Below are 18,183 nucleotides of genomic sequence, written 5' to 3'. Positions count from 1 at the left end.
ATATGACATACCACCTCCACTTCGACCACAGACATTAGGTTACCCCTTGCGTTATGCAAATGGCTGTAGGAGGCCCACCAAAATGATCTTTGCACTGGGCCTCCTATTGTTTGAAAACTGCCCCGCTAGTTCCTCTGCAGCATGATATATATTTAGTGACAGACATGCATCCTAAGCCTCTTTGCAAAACGTAAGAGTGCATTCTAGGACCTAGAGATCCAGACTTTAGTGCTGCCAAATGAACATGCGCAACATCTATGTATTTTCAAATCATCTGGTGTTTATAGAGGTCAAATGTAAAAAAAAGGAGGTAGAGGCACCCACATAGATAGGTAAGGCACTATATCTGGCACTTTTACAGATGATATATATGGAGTATACAATCATTCTCACCTTCATAAATGCATATATGCAGGACCAAACAGCCACACAACAAACACTATTAATATGTTTGAAAACATTTTTGTACAGAACCATATATTTGCATTTGTCCTTTTAAAATGGCTCAAGACCAAAATACAAGACGATCCAATATGAAGTCCTTGTGAATCATTTACAATATGCATACAAAGGTTTCCAAACCATTACAGTTGTTAAGATTGTTGACACTGTATGCAACATTGTAATCCACTTAGCACTTAAGCCACTATAGTGCTTTTATCAGCCATATTGGGCACTAAAGGGCTCCCTGTGGTGTACATCAATAGGGTCAGTATGGTCAGTGTTTTAACACAAAAAGCCATCAACATGATTACAAATATCTTAGGTCTTAACGATTAAAACATAATTTCAAATATCTTAGGTTGTATAGAATAATAAATTCATTTGAAGCGATTAACCGGAGTGGATGAGTTTGGGGGAATAAGGACCCACTACAATACCAGGTATGGATGTCTTCTGGCAAATGTCTAAAATATAACCATTAACCCAATTCAAATACACTTGGTTGAGGGTAGGTGTCCGGATTTTGACAAACTGGTAACCAAAATGTCTCAATCTTTCCAGATTTGAGGGTTTGATGTAAGACTGAAATTTGTCTGATTATTTACATTCTAGCCAATAACACCAAGGGGTAAAGGTATGAAGCTCCGGGTTCTTCAACACCCGCGAGTTCGGCGTCTTCAGCGCTTAAATTTAAAGCGGCGCTGCCTTGTAAAGGGCAGCTCCGCCCACTTTTAAAAAGGGGGTGTGGCCGTAAGGTTGTCGGGCCTATCTGTGATTTTACCGGTAGCCCGCTGGGCCAGTCCGACACTGAGTGAGCCCACTCCCTTGAGTGAAAAACAGTCCCACACATGAATTGTCTCAGGATGCTTTACTGCTAGCGTATCACAGGACTGATTGTAGCGCTCACCTTTCCTTCTCCAGCCAAGTGTTTTTCCTACAATCTAAAAGGAGATTCATCAGAGAAAATTGACTTTACCCCAGTCCACAACAGTCCAATCCCTGTACCTTTTGCTGAATATAGGTCTGTCCATGATGGTTTTCCTGGAGAGAAGTGGCTTCTTTGCTGGCCTTCTTGACACCAGGCCATCCTCCAAAAGTCTTTGCCTCACTGTGCATGCAGATGCACTCACACCTGCCTGCTGCCATTCCTGGGCAAGCTCTGCACTTGTGGTGCCCCGATCCCGCAGCTGAATCAATTTTAGGAGACGCTCCTGGTGCTTGCTGGACGTTCTTGGGCACCCTGAAGCCTACTTCTCAACTATTGAGCCTCTCCCTTGAAATTCCTGGTGATCCGATAAATGGCTGATTGAGGTGCAATCTTACTAGCAGCAATATCTTTGCCTGTGAAGCTAATTTTGTGCAAAGCAATGATGACTGCACGTGTTTCCTTGCAGATAACCATGGTTAACAGAGGAAAAACAATGATTTCAAGCACCACCCTCCTTTTCAAGCTTCCAGTCTGTTATTCTAACTCAACCAGCATGACAGAGTGATCTCCAGCCTTGTCCTCATCAACACTCTCACCTGTGCTAACTAGAGAATCACTAACCTGATGTCAGCTGGTCCTTTTGTGGCAGGGCAGAGATGTAGTGGAAATGTTGATTTTGGGATAAAGTTCATTGTCATGGCAAAGAGGACTTTGAAATTAATTGTAATTCACCTGATCACTCTTCATGACATTCTGGAGTATACGCAAATTGACATCATAAATACTGAGCCAGCAGACTTTGTGAAAAATAATATTTGTGCCATTCTCAAAACATTTGGCCATGACTGTACATAGTTCTAATAATAGTTATTTACATTTGTGAAAACTAATTATATTTATCTATCATCTGTGGGAAAATACAGAACTGTTGGGGGAACCATTGTTTGTTCTTTGTAATTTCATGCCATCAGTCAGAGCTTATATTGTAAAGTTATGATGAAATGCTTGCTACAGTTTGCTGCTCCTTGGAAGCACAGTGAGCATACTCCTGACAGTACATGGGCTGTTCACACTCTCATTACTACTCATGACAATTTGACACATGTGCAGAAAATAATTAACATCATGAAAACATCTAGAAAGGGGTATGAAGAAGGAGAACAAACTAAAAATCTGGGATATACTATCTGGAACATTTAGGACTGGTTTTGTTTTTTCTGGATAAAGGTTTTTTGTTTATTTTTTATATAATCTTAACCATGACGAAAATATACTATATTACTATTATTATTACAAGTATCATTATTTTTAAATTAGCTTGGCATTTTTCGATACTACCTCTGGCGTTCCCCTTCTCATCAAACAGTCTAGTAGTGTTCCTCACAGTGACAGTAGGAAAACACGCTCAGAGATCATGTCTATTATCGGGAATTCCTTTTCCTTTCTGGTTTTCAGAAATGCTATATATGAGGTTTCCAAGTAAGAGATGCCCAATATTAAGAGTCAATCTAAAAGTTTAAGTTTACAGTATTACATATATACTTTATATGTATATTAGCTAGCTTGCTTTGCAGTTTCTCAGATGTTTCCACTAGTGCTTACAGTGGATGTAATCTATAATTGTCATTTTTGCTAGTATCAGCTCACTTTTCCTTCATAGTTATTTAACCACAGCGCAAATCCATTAAACATAGATTAAGGTTCAACTTTCTCCACACCTACGATGACAATATAAGGGCATATTGTGGTCAATATGGTACAATTTAAAAAGCATTCATTACATTTCTTGAAAGTTTTAAAAACGTATCAGTGTCTATAGAGGGGGATGCACTCCTCCCCTATGAAAGTCAGTGTTTTAAATGGGATAACATAGCATGTTAAAAAAACCTTACATGTGGTAAAGAGTGATTTTATGGTTTATATGCAAGCATTGTACTAAGGCAGTGGGTCTTCACCGTGCCACAGATGTCTTCATAGGAGAGCAGGCGAGTTCATTACTGACTGGCTTATTGCAATCCTCCCATACAAGCCACTCATTATAATTCCGTGATGACATCTGGACAAGGTTGAGACCGTAATACCAAAAGGAACAATAAGGTTCATTTTCAGTGTTTTTTTTTGTTCTTCTAATTAATGTGTATGAAGCCTCATGTTCATGACATCTATAAATATAAAATGGATCAACCCTATTCAGGCCTTACAATATAGCACGTCACCTATAAGGGAATGGACTGCTCTTATTTTAGTCACTGGTACCAATTTTTGACATTTAATTGGCTGCAAATTGCTGCACATATGGGTCCAAACAGACAACCAATATTGATCTGCATTTGATTTAGATCTATGTTATGTAGGTCGGGACAGACGGTAGATTTCGCTGGACGATGATCACATAAGTGTGTGGCCATTGTGTTACCACTAATAGTGTCCTGTATGATTCTAACATTCCTGCCAATTACTAAGTGTTCTTCCAAATTTGGCTACATGTATTTATGTGTATGGTCAAATCTGAAAGAGATCTGGACACTCAAATGTTGGGTCAAGTGGCCGTATTTATTTGTGTACAGGAACCGTTACTTTACAAATGTATTAACAGGACTGAATTAAATAATTAATGTCATAAAACATATTTAACATTATTTTTTTTTACTGCAATCCAGGTTGCTGCAGCTGGAAAATAAGTAGGAAAATCAAAAGACAAATGTCTCACATGAAATGGGTCACATTAATTGTTCCTTCAAGGTGAAATTAAATATTAAAGCGGTACCTGTGGACAAAATACTTACCCTTTAATATGGACCATATTGTCTGGTAGAAAATGTATTACTCCGATTTTGTCACTGATTTTATGGGATGAATACATTCATTGATGTTTCAAATAAAACATCAATATCATCAATTAATAAATTTAATGTAGTAGAAAAATTAAATGGTAAAATCAGCAGCAGAGCATTTTGTAAAGGGTAAAAGAGGTTATATATTGGTAGGTCACAATATTTTATGAAAGCTGGCAAATCCCCAGCTTGTTATTACAAAGAAATAAGATATGAATTAAGCATATCTAGGACATCAGTGTGCTTTTAATCAGACAAAACATGTACTTCCAAAATAGATGATTATTCAGTATACCATCCTCTTATGCAGATAATATCAAGCAGTAAAACAAAGAGTGTGCATCCATGATTTCCCGGTTTACAGGGTAAGGTGAGTCACAGATAGTCAGCAGGTTTGCAATGAACGTTGGTGATGTCACAGTTGTTTTAAAAAAAAACAATTGCTAACAAGTGGAGCAAGTCTGAAAGCTGCTGCCAGATCCCAAAGCTTTATTGCTCAGCATACTATACCTGGTTAATCATTAGCAAGGCTTTCAAGTTAACGTATTAAAGAAAAGGAAATAAAGTGTTCCTTCCCCAAGTAATGTTTCATCTACAATAAAAGTGTTTTTTGATCTTTAAAGTTCATATACAACAGATTTAAAAATAAACTAGGCAGACCCATGAAATAATTATACCTAGTGTGCAAAGCTTGACATATAAAAACAGCCTGTACGGCTCACACCTGCTTGCATGGATACTGAGCAAACAATATGCAGGTGATCAGAAAATAAAAGACTTGCTACATAAAACAACATGTGCATTGTATGTGATTCTACACAATAACAATAAAACATGGTTCATTTATGTCATGGTATGAGGGAATGTACATTTAAAAGAGTCTTAAACTTACAACGTGACTATTAGTACGTATGCATTTTTAAGAACATAACAGGATCTTTTGTAGGGCTCTCGCTATTCAGTTTATTAAAAATGTTTATCCAAGGTATCGGGCCTCTCACAGTCAACTGATTAAAAATGACCATTCACTAGACAGCAGTCACTGTTCCTATTGTTAAATCCTTTTGTAAATTCTCACAACATATATGTTTTTCATAAAGCATTCCGCTATTACAGCTTATATAATGAGGGTAACAGAATATTGAGCACTATACCTTTATTTTATGAATGCTGCATACTATTGTAGCTGAAAGGACAGGGGAAGGGGTTCTCACATCAACAAAAGAGTTCACATGATCAATGCTGCTAAATTTAAATGGAATTTTGCAAACAAAGCCAACATCATTTCTGTTATTATTTCTTCTCTCTCAAACTGTTCCAAATTGGGAGAAATTCAAAACAAATGTTTTTTTTAAACACACTGGTTTACACGATAAAAGCAAGATATTTTAACAACCAGAGCATAGCGTTTTTAGGGTACCTGTCCTCAACTGGTGCAAAAACAGCAAAGGTTATTGGAAAATGAGGTATGGGCAACCCAACAGGTCCACACAAGGCAACAGCAGTAAGTGGTGAGCAAAGGGGAAGAAGTGGATATAGTTCACATTGATTACATCCACTAATTAGTTCCTTACAGCCAACCAAAGAAACTCATCATACATATAATTATGATGAGTAACTTAAAAACAAATAGATCTTAGTGGATGTGGCAATGTTATGGATATACTGTACATTGTACAAGTGCAAATGCATCAAGTTATATTTAACACCTAATTTCTACAATTTAAATCCAAAACAACATAAAAAAGGCCTAGACACTTCAAACACTTCAATAAAGACATCAGGAAAGCCTTCTGTAGCTACATTTCCAGGCAGGGCCCCCATCAGGAGGGGTATGGCCGGTACTGCTGTGAGGGGCCCGGACAGACCCCTCCGTCTGTCCAGGTACCCTGTTTGTCCAGATCTCTTAGTCTGACTGCCTGTTCCCTTCCGCGATGCTGCAGCTTGTGGTCACTGATGGCAGAGAGCACACTGTGATGTCATTACTGTGCACCACGTTCCCTGTCTATCAGTGACCAGGAGCCGCCTCATTGTGTGAACAATAGGTAAGTGAATTGGACATTGATAATGATTTGGGGATGGGGAGAGCAGCATTTCTTCTGATAGGAAGGGAGAGCAGAGCATTTATTGTGATAGGAGAGGTGGGGAGCTGAGCGCTTATTTTGATAGGGGATGGGGAGAGCGAAGCATTTATTCTGATGGGGGAGCGGAGCATTTATTCTGATTTCGGAAGGGAATGGAGTGGAGCATTTATTCTGATAGGAGAGGAGCATGTATTTTGATAATTCAGGGTGGAGCAGAGCATTTATTGCTGTGAGAGGGGGGCATTTTGTGATGAGACAGTGAGCGGAGTATTTACTTTGATCAGGGGGGTGAGCGAAGCATTTACTGTAATAATGAAAGGTGGGGGGAGACATGTACTGAAATAAGGAAGGGGGCATTTACTGTGCAGAGGAAGGGGGGCATTTATTGTGAGGACAGAGGGGCCATCTAAGGTGAAGAGGGAGGGGGGGGGGGGGGTCTGCCAGATTAATTAGCACTGGTCCCCACAGTTTCTGATGGCGGCCCTGTCTCCAGGGAATTGCTTGTCTCTGAAGCATTTAGACATCAGTACTGACTACTCATCATATTGATTCATACCACTAAGACCTTCCGGTGTAAATCATTGAGAACATTGCCACTTCAAAATACCTAAAGAGGTTCAGTTAAATAGAAGACCAATTATACTAATTAAAATAAAATGTGTTTACTAGGCGCTTTATATTATCTAAGTCAGCAAAGATGTTAATCAAACATTTCCCTGCTGTACCAATTTACATACTGTACATTTCTAATTTTCAAGTACTTTGATATTTAAATACCCACTCCCTCTTTGTTATTTCCGTAATGGAGTTAAAACAATAAAATTAAGAAATATTAGATTAACTAGATTACATAAATTTCCTCAGCAACTCAAAAATGACATTAAATGAAGTATGCAAAATGTTCCTACATACTGTATGTTAACATATCATACCCCAATTGTTTAGTATGGGGTTATACTTTTGTTTTGAGCTCATACCTGACTCACAAAGCCTTGAAAGCAAAGGACATATGCACGGATTTAACTGTTAGAAATGAAAGAAATACATTAATTTACCATTTGATTTATTAGGCTGTGGAGGTAATTTACAAAATGAAAATCCCCTGCTGTGCAGTACAAACCCAGCCACGCACCTCACTTTGCACAATTTTGGCTAGAGGTGCATTTGTTTATGGTGCAAGATACTGGTGTTGGAGGAGCAGATGCACTGGCGATGTGACTTGTTTTACAGAGCAGCGCAGAAATAACATTTTGTTTTGCAAAACTAGATTATTGTATTGAGTTACAGGAAATGGTCCATTTCTTTTCTGCAGAGGGACGTTCCAGTGCGCACGTCAGGCAATGTGATAATAAGCTTTAAATACGCAGGGCCGTTGTTAGCATGTATGGTGCCCCCCTGCAAAAAATAATTTTGCGCCCTCCTCGTTTAGAAATAAATTGTTCATTCAATAATGCTTTTTCTTTTAATACAAATCATATAATGCAATTTACTAAAGAGAGTAATACAAATAAATACATTAAACAGCAAGCATGAAATTCTATATGAATAATATAAATTAAGAATATGTATTCTTTGCAATAAAATTCAACATTTTTGGCAAATTAGTTTGACTGTGCCCCCTCCTTCATCACACTGTGCCCCCTTTTGATCCCACTGTGTTCCTTTATCATCACACTGTGCTCCTTTATCACACTGTGCCCTCTCCTCCATCACGCTGTACCCTTTCCGTAGCCACACCGCTGCTTCCCACCTTCATCAACATTGCTGTCCCCCTCTTTCATCAACGTTGCTGTCCCCCTCCTTTTTCCACATTACTATCCCCCTCTATCTGGAACATACTGTCCCCGTCCTTTTTCCACATATCGTCCCCCTCCTTCTTGAACATTACTGCCCCTCTCCTTCTTCCACATTCCGTCCCCCTCCTTCTTGAATATTACTGCCCCCGTCCTTTTCCCACATACTGCCCCCCTCCTTTTACCACATTACTATCCCTCTCCTTCTTGAACATTACTGCCCCTCATCTTTTTCCACATACTGTCCCCCTCCTTCTTGAACATTACTGCCCCTCATCTTTTCCCACATACTGTCCCCCTCCTTCTTGAACATTACTGCCCCCGTCCTTTTCCCACATACTGCCCCCCTCCTTTTACCACATTACTAACCCCCTCCTTCTTGAACATTACTGTCCTCCTTCTTCTTGAATATTATTGAATATAGTCTTGGAGCCCCCCCCCCCCCCCCCGTCTTGCTTGCCCCGCTTACCGCGTTCCGCCAGCCCTGCACATACGTACACATTGTCTAATGTAATAAAGGTGCCCCCTTCACTCTCATGATTTCCCCTTCATTCTCCTAATTTATTTAAGCCATAACAGAAGCAAATTAAGTGAATTGATTTTGATAGTGTTACAATGAAGGCCGTAGGAGAAGCGGGGGTATGGCATCCAACCGTATACACCCGCACTTCCACCACTGGTGTACCTTGAAGTGTGCATCCAGGCATACAGGTGTTACACCAACACGTTTCTTTGAATGCAATAGGTGCGCATCATAAATGACTTCCTCTGTATCCATAACATTTGCTGCTAGCAGACTAGATACCTGTATAGATACTGCTCTGCAAAGCCATATGCAAATAAACGCAATTAAATGTTCAAGATAAAGACAAATTGTATTGCCTGGTGTGCCCAGTCTGTCTGTTGCTAGTTTATTTTCACAATAGACCGGTCTATTTATAAAATATGTAAATATATATCTACCATTGTTAGTGCAACTATATCCAATAACCGAACACAGTGGTTCCTGTCTGATTAGTTTCAGCTGATGTTAGGGGCAGCACGATGGTTAAGTGGTTAGCACTTCTGCCTCAGAGCGCTGTGGTCATGAGTTCAATTCCCGACCATGGCCTGATCTGTGTGGAGTTTGTATGTTCTCCCCGTGTTTGTGTGGGTTTCCTCCAGGTGCTACAGTTTCCTCCCACACTCCAAAAACATACTAGTAGGTTAATTGGCTGCTATCAAAATTGACCCTAGTCTCTCTCGCTCCATCTGTGTGTGTGTATGTTAGGGAATTTAGACTGTAAGCTCCAATGGGGCAGGGACTGATGTGGATGAGTTCTCTGTATAGTGCTGCAAAATCAGTGGCGCTATATAAATAAATGGTGATGATGATGATGATGTTTAGGAGAGTAATTCAGAACTCCTGAAAACTTTGCCTTAAAAATTTGAACAGTAATGTATGTGCTTCAATATGGGCAAAACAATAAAGTATAAGTAATTAAAACTGGGAAACTACTGTATATAAAAGGAAGAATTGGCGACATCCTTTCTGCTCTTGCGTCTGTGATGTACATATTAAGAGTCCACAATGCTACTGATGCTAAATGAGCAAGGTGCACACTGTCTCCTAATATCTAATTTTTATTGTGCACATCTACAAAACGTAAAACAAACAGAACAGCATACACAACATTACCACTAATCTCTTACTGCAGCATCCAGGTAGTCGCTCACTCACACATTCATGTATTACACACTAGCAAGTTCTGTAAACTAATGTCCCCAAAAGAAGATATGACTGTGTGGTATATTAATGCTGAACTTCTGTCTGGTTCTACAGACATAATCAAGTACAAAATGTTCTAGAAACAAAGTTGAGTTTACAGATACTGCCAAGCTGCCTTCTTAGTTTCTTCTTACATTATCTATGGATCCCAGCAAGAAAACCTCCAAACTGGCTTGAACCGAGATTCAATTTTTGTTTCATGACTGTGGGTGGGATTTTGACTCCAGAAACTATGAACCTTGATATCAATGAACAGAGATTGAGCAAAATGCACAACATAACCAGAGCTGGAACCACAGTCATATGATATCACAGCTCACACTGGTATTACAGCCTTAGAGAAAGAAAGACTGTGTTTTTTTGTTTTCTTAAACATTTTTTTTATATATGCATTAATATGTGGTCATATCCATCAAACTTTAGTGGTACTCCGGCATTGCAAAGTTGGCTGCTAGTCCTCCACATCCTGCCCTCTTGTATAAGGGGCGGGCATGCAGCTCTGGCACACCACTAACAAGTGTGACATGATCTGAACTCCTGACAAATGTGGCTTTCATTGTAACTGAGAACAGCAAACTTTTCCTTGATTGTAGCCATTACAAGCCATGAGAAAGACCATGAAACAGCCCATTCAACACAGTTTTAGATAACAAATCACATGAGTTGTGTGCATGATGCAGTTGAACTTTTATAAACTCATTACCCTTTAATGTGTTGCCATAGCACTCACCTTGAATGACTATTTTGTTATTCCTAAGAGAGTTTCCATGCCAGTTATAATTGAAAAGAAAAAGAAAAACTAATGTGGAAGTTTATAGTAGAGCAAAGCTTTCAGCTACAGTTCAGTGCTGGAAGGGGATAGCGGTAATTAAACAAATGATTTAAAACTCATAATAGTAAAACTACCTGATTTAATCACTGACAGGTAAACAGAAACATTCTTATAATATATTAATTGTAATCACAAGTTCACATATGTGTGTTCTCAGGATGTTATGGTGGTGATCTAACAGTTTTCTGGTCCTTCCCCAAGCACATATTGTTTGCTAGACATATGTCTCCTCTCTTCATGGTCTTGGAGGGTCTGCAAGCTCAGCTTCAGATACCAAGGTACCCCTCACAGGAAATTCAAACTTTGCTAAAAGGAAATACCAGACTTCTCTGAGAAATCAGGCAATTTGCCATTGCCTTGTGTCAGGCACAGCAGATTTATATTATTGTGTACAGAACTAGCCACTAACAAAACATACCTACATCCATAAAAAAAAAAACTTACAGTCACACACTATACTCATTCACACAACAAATGTGTTGTGCATATGATAAAACAGAAAAAAAACCCACAAGCTACATCATAACAGCCATATGGAAATGTGTAGTATAAAAGTAGATGACAAGTAACAAAGTGTAATGATCTAGTTAATATATCCTTTGAACAACATCTGGGATTGTTTTCTGTCATTTTCCTGTTGCATGAGGGAAAAACAGGAAAGTCAAAGGCGACAGGAATAGACTACACTTTTTAGGAGACTTCCTAGAATTCAGGAAAAGTTGGCAATATTTGTGCACAATAATAGGTTTCAGGTATGATTTGTTGTAAAACAGAATGCACCCCCCCCCCCCCTTCCACCACACACACACACACACACACACACCTTTTAGGTGGAACTGTATCCCACTAGTCTCTCCACACTATCTACAAAGGATAAACTCACCTACAAACATTTGTGGACACAAAGTGATCATGTGGTCACTTCATTCATAAGAGTTTGCAATGGCATCATTACCTACCATTGATGTATTAAACACTACCTCTATGATACTATTTACTACTAAAAACTACTATGATAACAATATTACCTCTATGGAAACAGAGAAACTACTTGAAAACAGAGCTAATCACACTCAGTGTTATAAAGTGTATTTCATATATGATGAGTAAATGATAACAATAAACATATCAAACCACCAAATCTGAACTCACCTCGCTAAAGAAATTATCCATTGTCGAGTATTCCAGCCTCAGGAAGTCTAGTCTACAGTAGGATCCTGGAACACCATGTGCTACACGTATGTTTGTATTAAGTGTGTGTAGTTAATCCATTCCACTCTTTTCCCAAAACACCATGGAAAGCACCTTTAACCGGAGTCTTTGTTTTACGGAGTATCCTGAGTATAGTTCAGCTGTAATGGGACAACTTGTGACACATGTTCCTCTTGTGTCAAGCACAGCAGACACAAATTCTGGAATGAAAAGATCCTTACAGAAAATAGTTTGGAGTGAGTTAGGTTTCCTTTTATGTCTCAGGATTAAGTTGAAGCAGATTTTGTGCAGACTTGTATAAATCAAGCGCAGACTTCCCGAGCTCTGTCACTGTGCTGACTCTGTGCTTTGCCTCGGCTGCAGTGTACACTTTGCTGGAAGCCTGGCCCTCTCCTCCAGTCTCAGTGTGAGATCCCTCCCCCGGAGTCTGCATGCTCTACCAATCATTACAATCAGCTCTATCCTGTAGACGTCCTTGTATTGATACAAACATTAGCATACGCTCCTGTCAAAGGTGCGTTTGTACATTTTTTGATTGTTGGGCAAATTACCCCCTCACTGGCTTAGATTAACAACTGGATAGCAGGACTGAATAGGACAGTGTGTGGAACAGAAAGACATGAACAGCTGGAAAAGTTCTTGAAAGCAGATCTGTTCATCATGAGAGGCACTGAGGATCTAAAACACAAGAGTGAGAATTAATTCTTCTTTAAAAAAACGTTCTGCGGTTGATGTAGGTTTGAGTTTGTGACACTAGTATTTGTGACTAAATTGAAACTACACCATTACAAAATATTTTAACATGATGTTGACAGGGGCAGGCTGGGCCTGATCTGTAGTGCGCTGCCTTGGGCCGGGTCACTGGGCCACCTGTATTTTCCTTTCCTTTAAAATGTTCCTAATAGGCTGCTGAGTTGCCCCCTGGCAAAAATTTGCCAGCCCACCCCTGGATGTTGAGAATGGAGATCTGTAATTTTTTCATTAGATGTTAAGTAGGAGAGGGTAGGTGCTTGTGCTTTCGTGACACCGTGGAACAAAAATGTATAAAAATACAAAAAGGGCACTAGCGTGTGATCATCTTCAGGCCATCTAAAGAAGAAGGGTCACCTCCCCTCCCCGAGAGACATAAGGGACTTAAGAGGGCAAGCATCTTCATAGACCATTTCACTTGCAGGTTATGGGGTTCCTCTACCCTAGGATCTGCTGAATCTTCACCCAGGATCCACAAATCTTTTGGGTGCACAGGGGTGGAAGACTCAGGGCCACACCATCCCCCCTAGATCTCAGGGATTGTGGAGCCCAAAATGGCCTACCACACTCTGTGACTTTTGGAAGAAAAAATTAAAATTGCAAATGGACGAGAAGTGTAATAATGCTTCAATTCAAAATAATATTTTAATGTACTCTTTAGAAAGGACATATCTGTCACCCATTCTATCTGTGCATTCTTCCACAGTGAACCTTGTGGATATCATATTTCCTTATATGTCAGAGTAACTCTTTTTAGCCAGAAAATCATTCCAAAACTTATCAGTGGACCAAATGTGTAAAAATCCAGACCTTCTACTCGTTATTTATTCTAATAACTTAATAAACTACTTAATTAGCTTAGCTGCTATACATGCAGCAGCAGAATTGTTATTATATCTATTACATATGAAAGTGGGTGGGGTCTATTTCTTAAAGGGGAAGTTTCATACTTATGTATATTATATATATAATATTTCAGAATCTAAGAGGCAGCCTAAATAACTAATAATTAGCTGAACATACAGATTGCCTCATCCTTAGTCAACATTGATCATTCCTTCCTATATCATCATTAACTCAAATCCTCCTTCAGTTACCCCTGCATAAGTCATAATTAACCACCCCTTGTAACCTGCTACCTTCCTTCCATCATATACCATTGCACAGCTACTCCGTATTTATTCAGAAGGAAACTGATCCTACATTAGTACTAGTTGATTAGAAAGGAACTCAAGGTGAAAGTTGGCATTCCAGAATGGTGAGCATGGCATTCTGTTGCATCTAGTAGTTGGTGTTGCTGGCCATCAGAGCAGAGAGATCACTGTAGAGTGCTGCATACTCCTAGCCTTCTCCTCACAGCACAGTGAACAGAGCAGCACTCAGAGGAGAAGGACAAATGTACTGAATTACTCACTGCACGGCTCCCCATGATTTAGGCACCATGGACCAATTTTTAATTATCATGGTGATCTGGAGTCTGGGGTTTGTCAAACATTTTTTGCAACATATTATCCAGGACTGTACCAATACACATACCTAAAGAGCCACTCAAAACTGACATCAAGATGGATATATGCTGTCTTCATAAAATGCTCTATTATGCCACATTCTACATAATGCCACAAAATTTATTACTGTACCAAACGTTTTGTATTTTTTAATAAAAATGATGCAGCTCTATGTTGTTTTTTGATGATGACATTGATAATTGTTAATATTATTAGGGATGAGCGGGTTCAGATTCTCGCAATCCGAACACCCCCGAACAGTACGGATCCGAGTCCGATCCGAGCACTGTTCGGGTATTCCCGCCGATCGCAAAACTGAAAACGAGGCTTAACGTCATAATCCCGCCGTCGGATCTCGCGAGATTCGGATTCTTTATATTCCCCGCTTGCCGCCGCCATCTTCACTCGGGCATTGATCAGGGAAGAGGGAGGGTGTGTCAGGTGTCCTCTGTCCTGCTCTTTCTCGTGGTGCTGTCCTGTGCTGTGTCCTGCTCAGTCCAGTGGTGCTGTGTCCTGTGCTCTGTCGTGCTGAGTTCAGTGGTGCTGTGTCCTGTGCTGTGTCCTGCTCAGTCCAGTGGTGCTGTGTCCTGTGCTCTGTCCTGCTGAGTCCAGTGGTGCTGTGTCCTGTGCTGTGTCCTGCTAATGTTTTTTTATTTAAAACTTGCAACATAACATTACATATGAAACAATAAAACCAATAAACTTTACTAAAGGTGGCACCAACCTATATTAAAAAAGACCAACTGAAATCAAAGGCTGATTTGCCTAACTTAACCGAAAGTCCAGAAGGGCTATTTGCCCAATTCATAAGTCCAGTAAATATAAAAGGATAAAATCACATAAAACAAGAAGGTGCCACCATACAAACAACAAACCCAACTCATATACATCACCGTATCCCACTAAGAAGCAAGTTGTAGGTGCATGTAAGCCATACTTGAAAAAATTTTCCACCACACAAAATCTAATGGGGTGAAAGGACAGCAAGAGAAGCCACTTAGAAAGGAGAGGCACCAGACTTTGACCCCCTAAGGAGGTCTCAGACTCCACCACAGCCTGAGCCAGTTAGCATTGGACATCCGGCGACCCTCCATGCCCCTCAATTTCCACACCTCGTGGAGAATATCTTCCACCACTACCTCACAGGGAAGGACTTTCTGCCGGATGGTGACCTGACACCGTGCGTTCCACGTGAAATACCTGACCACTAAACTGACTAAAAAAAGTGTACAGAAATCAAAAGCCCTCCACCTTGCCTTGAATGCCCCGTAGACCCATTCAGGGTAACTAAGCCCCGAAAGGCAGGGGATCCCCAGCGACTTGGAGACTCTTTTATAAACCTTTACATTAAAGGGACACTCGAGCAAGAAATGGTCCATAGTCTCCTCCACCCCTAGACACCCCTTCCGTGGGCAGCCACGATCATCAGCATTTCTGTGCTTAAGGTTCCCTCTTACATAAAGTCTCCCGTGAAAGGAGAGCCAGGCAATGTCCTGAAGCTTCAACGGGATTCTCCTCGAGTTAATCAAGGAAAGCCCCACCGAACTCAGATCACCTGGGCAGTCTCTCAGTGACAGCGGAACCCAAAAGTGGGAGTGCAGGACTCTCTTCTCCAACTCCCTTCTAGAAGAGCTCCCAACTTCCCCCGCCCCTAAGCCCCAACGCCTTGTCACCTTCAATCCCAAGGAAACGTAGGTCGGGAGATACCCATGCCGGACCCGGAAACTCTTAACGGTGCCTCCCCCATACCATGCACTGAGGAAGGGATCCACCCATACCCTGAAGCCTCCCACCCACTGAGGAGGGGTCTCAACTAGGAGACTACTAAGGTGCAACTTCAGAAAGGTTGACATAAAGAACAGCACAGGGTTAATCATACCCAGGCCCCCATCCTTCCTCAGTCGGTAGGTCACAGCCCGCTTGACCAGATTCAGCCTATTCCCCCAGAGTAACTGGAAGAAAACTGCATAAACCCTAGACCATAAAGACTCCGGCAAAAGGCACACATAGCTGATGTACAGGAATACCGGGATCAGGAAGGTCTTGATCAGGTCCACCCTTTCCCGGAGAGAGTGTTTCCACCTCTTCCAGCTCACTACCTTCCGGGAAGCTTCCTCCAGCCTTAACTCCCAATTTTGCTTGGCATAATCACCAGGGCCAAAATGAATCCCTAAAATTTTGATCTTCTCACTCGCTCGGGGAAGACTGTCTGGAAGGTTGAATTCACAACCCTCCTCCCCCATCCAGAAAACTTTACTCTTTTCCTGGTTTACTAATGAGCCACTGGCCTCAGAATACCCACGGACCAGAGTCGTTACCTCCTCAGCTTCCGCGGAACTCGACAAGACAACAGTAACATCATCAGCGTAGGCCACTACCTTCAAGAGGCACTCCGGACCCAACAGCACACCTCCCAACGAGCTACCACCAACCCTTCTGACGAAGGGATCTATGGCAAACACATACAGGAGGGGGCTCAGGGGACAACCTTGTCTTACTCCAGAGCTGACCTCAAAGGACTGACCCACCCAACCATTCACAAGAGGGAAGCTCTCGGCTTGTCTATAAATGGTACGGAGCCAATTCACCACCTGCACTGGAAGACCATACCACAGAAGTAGAGCCCAAAGGTACTCATGATTTACCCTATCAAAAGCCTTTGACTGATCTAAGGCTAAAAGGTACTTCCCCCACTTCTCCGCACGGCACCGCTCAAAGGCCTCCCGCACCGTCAGGACAGCACTGAAAGTGCTTCGGCCCTTCACAGTGCAGTGCTGAGAAGGAGAGAGCAACTGGCTGGAAACCTGCATCACTCTATTAAAAAGCACCTTCGCCAGAATCTTCCTGTCAGTATTGAGAAGAGCGATGGGGCGCCAGTTCTCAATACATGACTGATCTTTCCCCTTGGACAGTAAGATAAGGGCAGAGACCCTCATGGAGGGAGGCAATAAACCTCTGCCCAGGCTCTCATTAAAAAACCTCCACGAGACGCGGAGCCAGAATGTCCCTAAAGATTTTAAAAAACTCAGATGTAAGGCCATCTGGGCCTGGGGCTTTCTTGACAGATAAACCATCTATTGCCATCCTGACCTCGTCCACCGTTATTTCATCGCCCAAGGACTCAAGCAGGCCGCTAAAATCACCAAGGCCAGGAGTTTCCCTCAAAAACTGGTCCAACCTCTCTTTGTCAAGTGACTTCTCCGATAAGAGATCGGAATAGAAGGACTGCACTACACCAAGGATGCCCTCCTTCTCCTCCCTAAGGACACCCTCAGCATCGCGCAGGCCCCTCATCTCCTTAGCATCTACCGAGTTCCTACAGCTCTGGAAAGGATCGGGCGAATGGTACTTCCCATAATCCCTCTCCAGAACCAAATATGCGTACCGGTCATACTGTATCTCTCTCATCTGAGCCTTCACCCGGGGGATCTCCCCACTATCCCCCTGGCCAGAGATCAAGAATCCAAGTTTTTTCCTCAGTGCCATGTAGGCGCTCTCTTTTAACAAGTTATTTCTGGCTACAAGGCCCCGAAAAAAGCTCCGGGTCCTTTTCATCAGCATCTCCCACCATTCAGACCTACTCCAACCCGCCTCCAAAAGTGATTCCTGGGATTCAAAGAAGTCCCTAAAAGACTGTCTTATCACCTCCTCCTCCAGAAGCTTAGAGTTCAAGCGCCAGAGACCCCTACCCTTCCGAAGAGTCTCCGAAGCATTCAAGGACATAGATAGGTAAACGTGGTCAGAGAACTCTACCGGCCTCAGCTCTGGAGCCAAGGTTTTCGAGCTCTCCTTAACAAAAAACCTATCTATCCTAGACCTACAACTACCTCTATAAAAAGTGAAACCCGTGTGGTCTGGGAAATGACGAATGTGCACATCCACCAGACCAGCCTGCCTAACCATACTTGCTAGAAAAAGGGAATCGCAGCCCAGAGAAGCCCTTGAACCTCCCCTGTCTTTTGTCCTAGTGACGGTGTTAAAATCACCACCAAAGACTATCTGCCGGGCTGTAAAAAGGTATGGCTTTATC

General features: G+C 41.5%; 1 protein-coding gene across 1 annotated transcript in view; it reads right to left on the bottom strand.

Moving 5' to 3' along the window:
• The window catches only part of MYO10 (myosin X), a 219,613-nt gene extending 207,361 nt beyond the window's left edge, over nt 1–12,252 (bottom strand). Inside the window, exon 1 of the mRNA XM_075212913.1 lies at nt 11,836–12,252. Within this exon, the coding sequence (XP_075069014.1) occupies nt 11,836–11,856 (21 nt within the window). The 5' untranslated portion in view covers nt 11,857–12,252. The remainder of the gene's footprint in view (nt 1–11,835) is intronic.
• Between the last annotated feature and the right edge of the window lie 5,931 nt (nt 12,253–18,183).

Source organism: Mixophyes fleayi, chromosome 5 (genome assembly GCF_038048845.1).
Source record: "Mixophyes fleayi isolate aMixFle1 chromosome 5, aMixFle1.hap1, whole genome shotgun sequence".
NCBI classification, from domain to species: domain Eukaryota; kingdom Metazoa; phylum Chordata; class Amphibia; order Anura; family Limnodynastidae; genus Mixophyes; species Mixophyes fleayi.
Note: the sequence above shows the minus strand (reverse complement) of the source record. Positions and strands in the feature narration are given on the sequence as shown.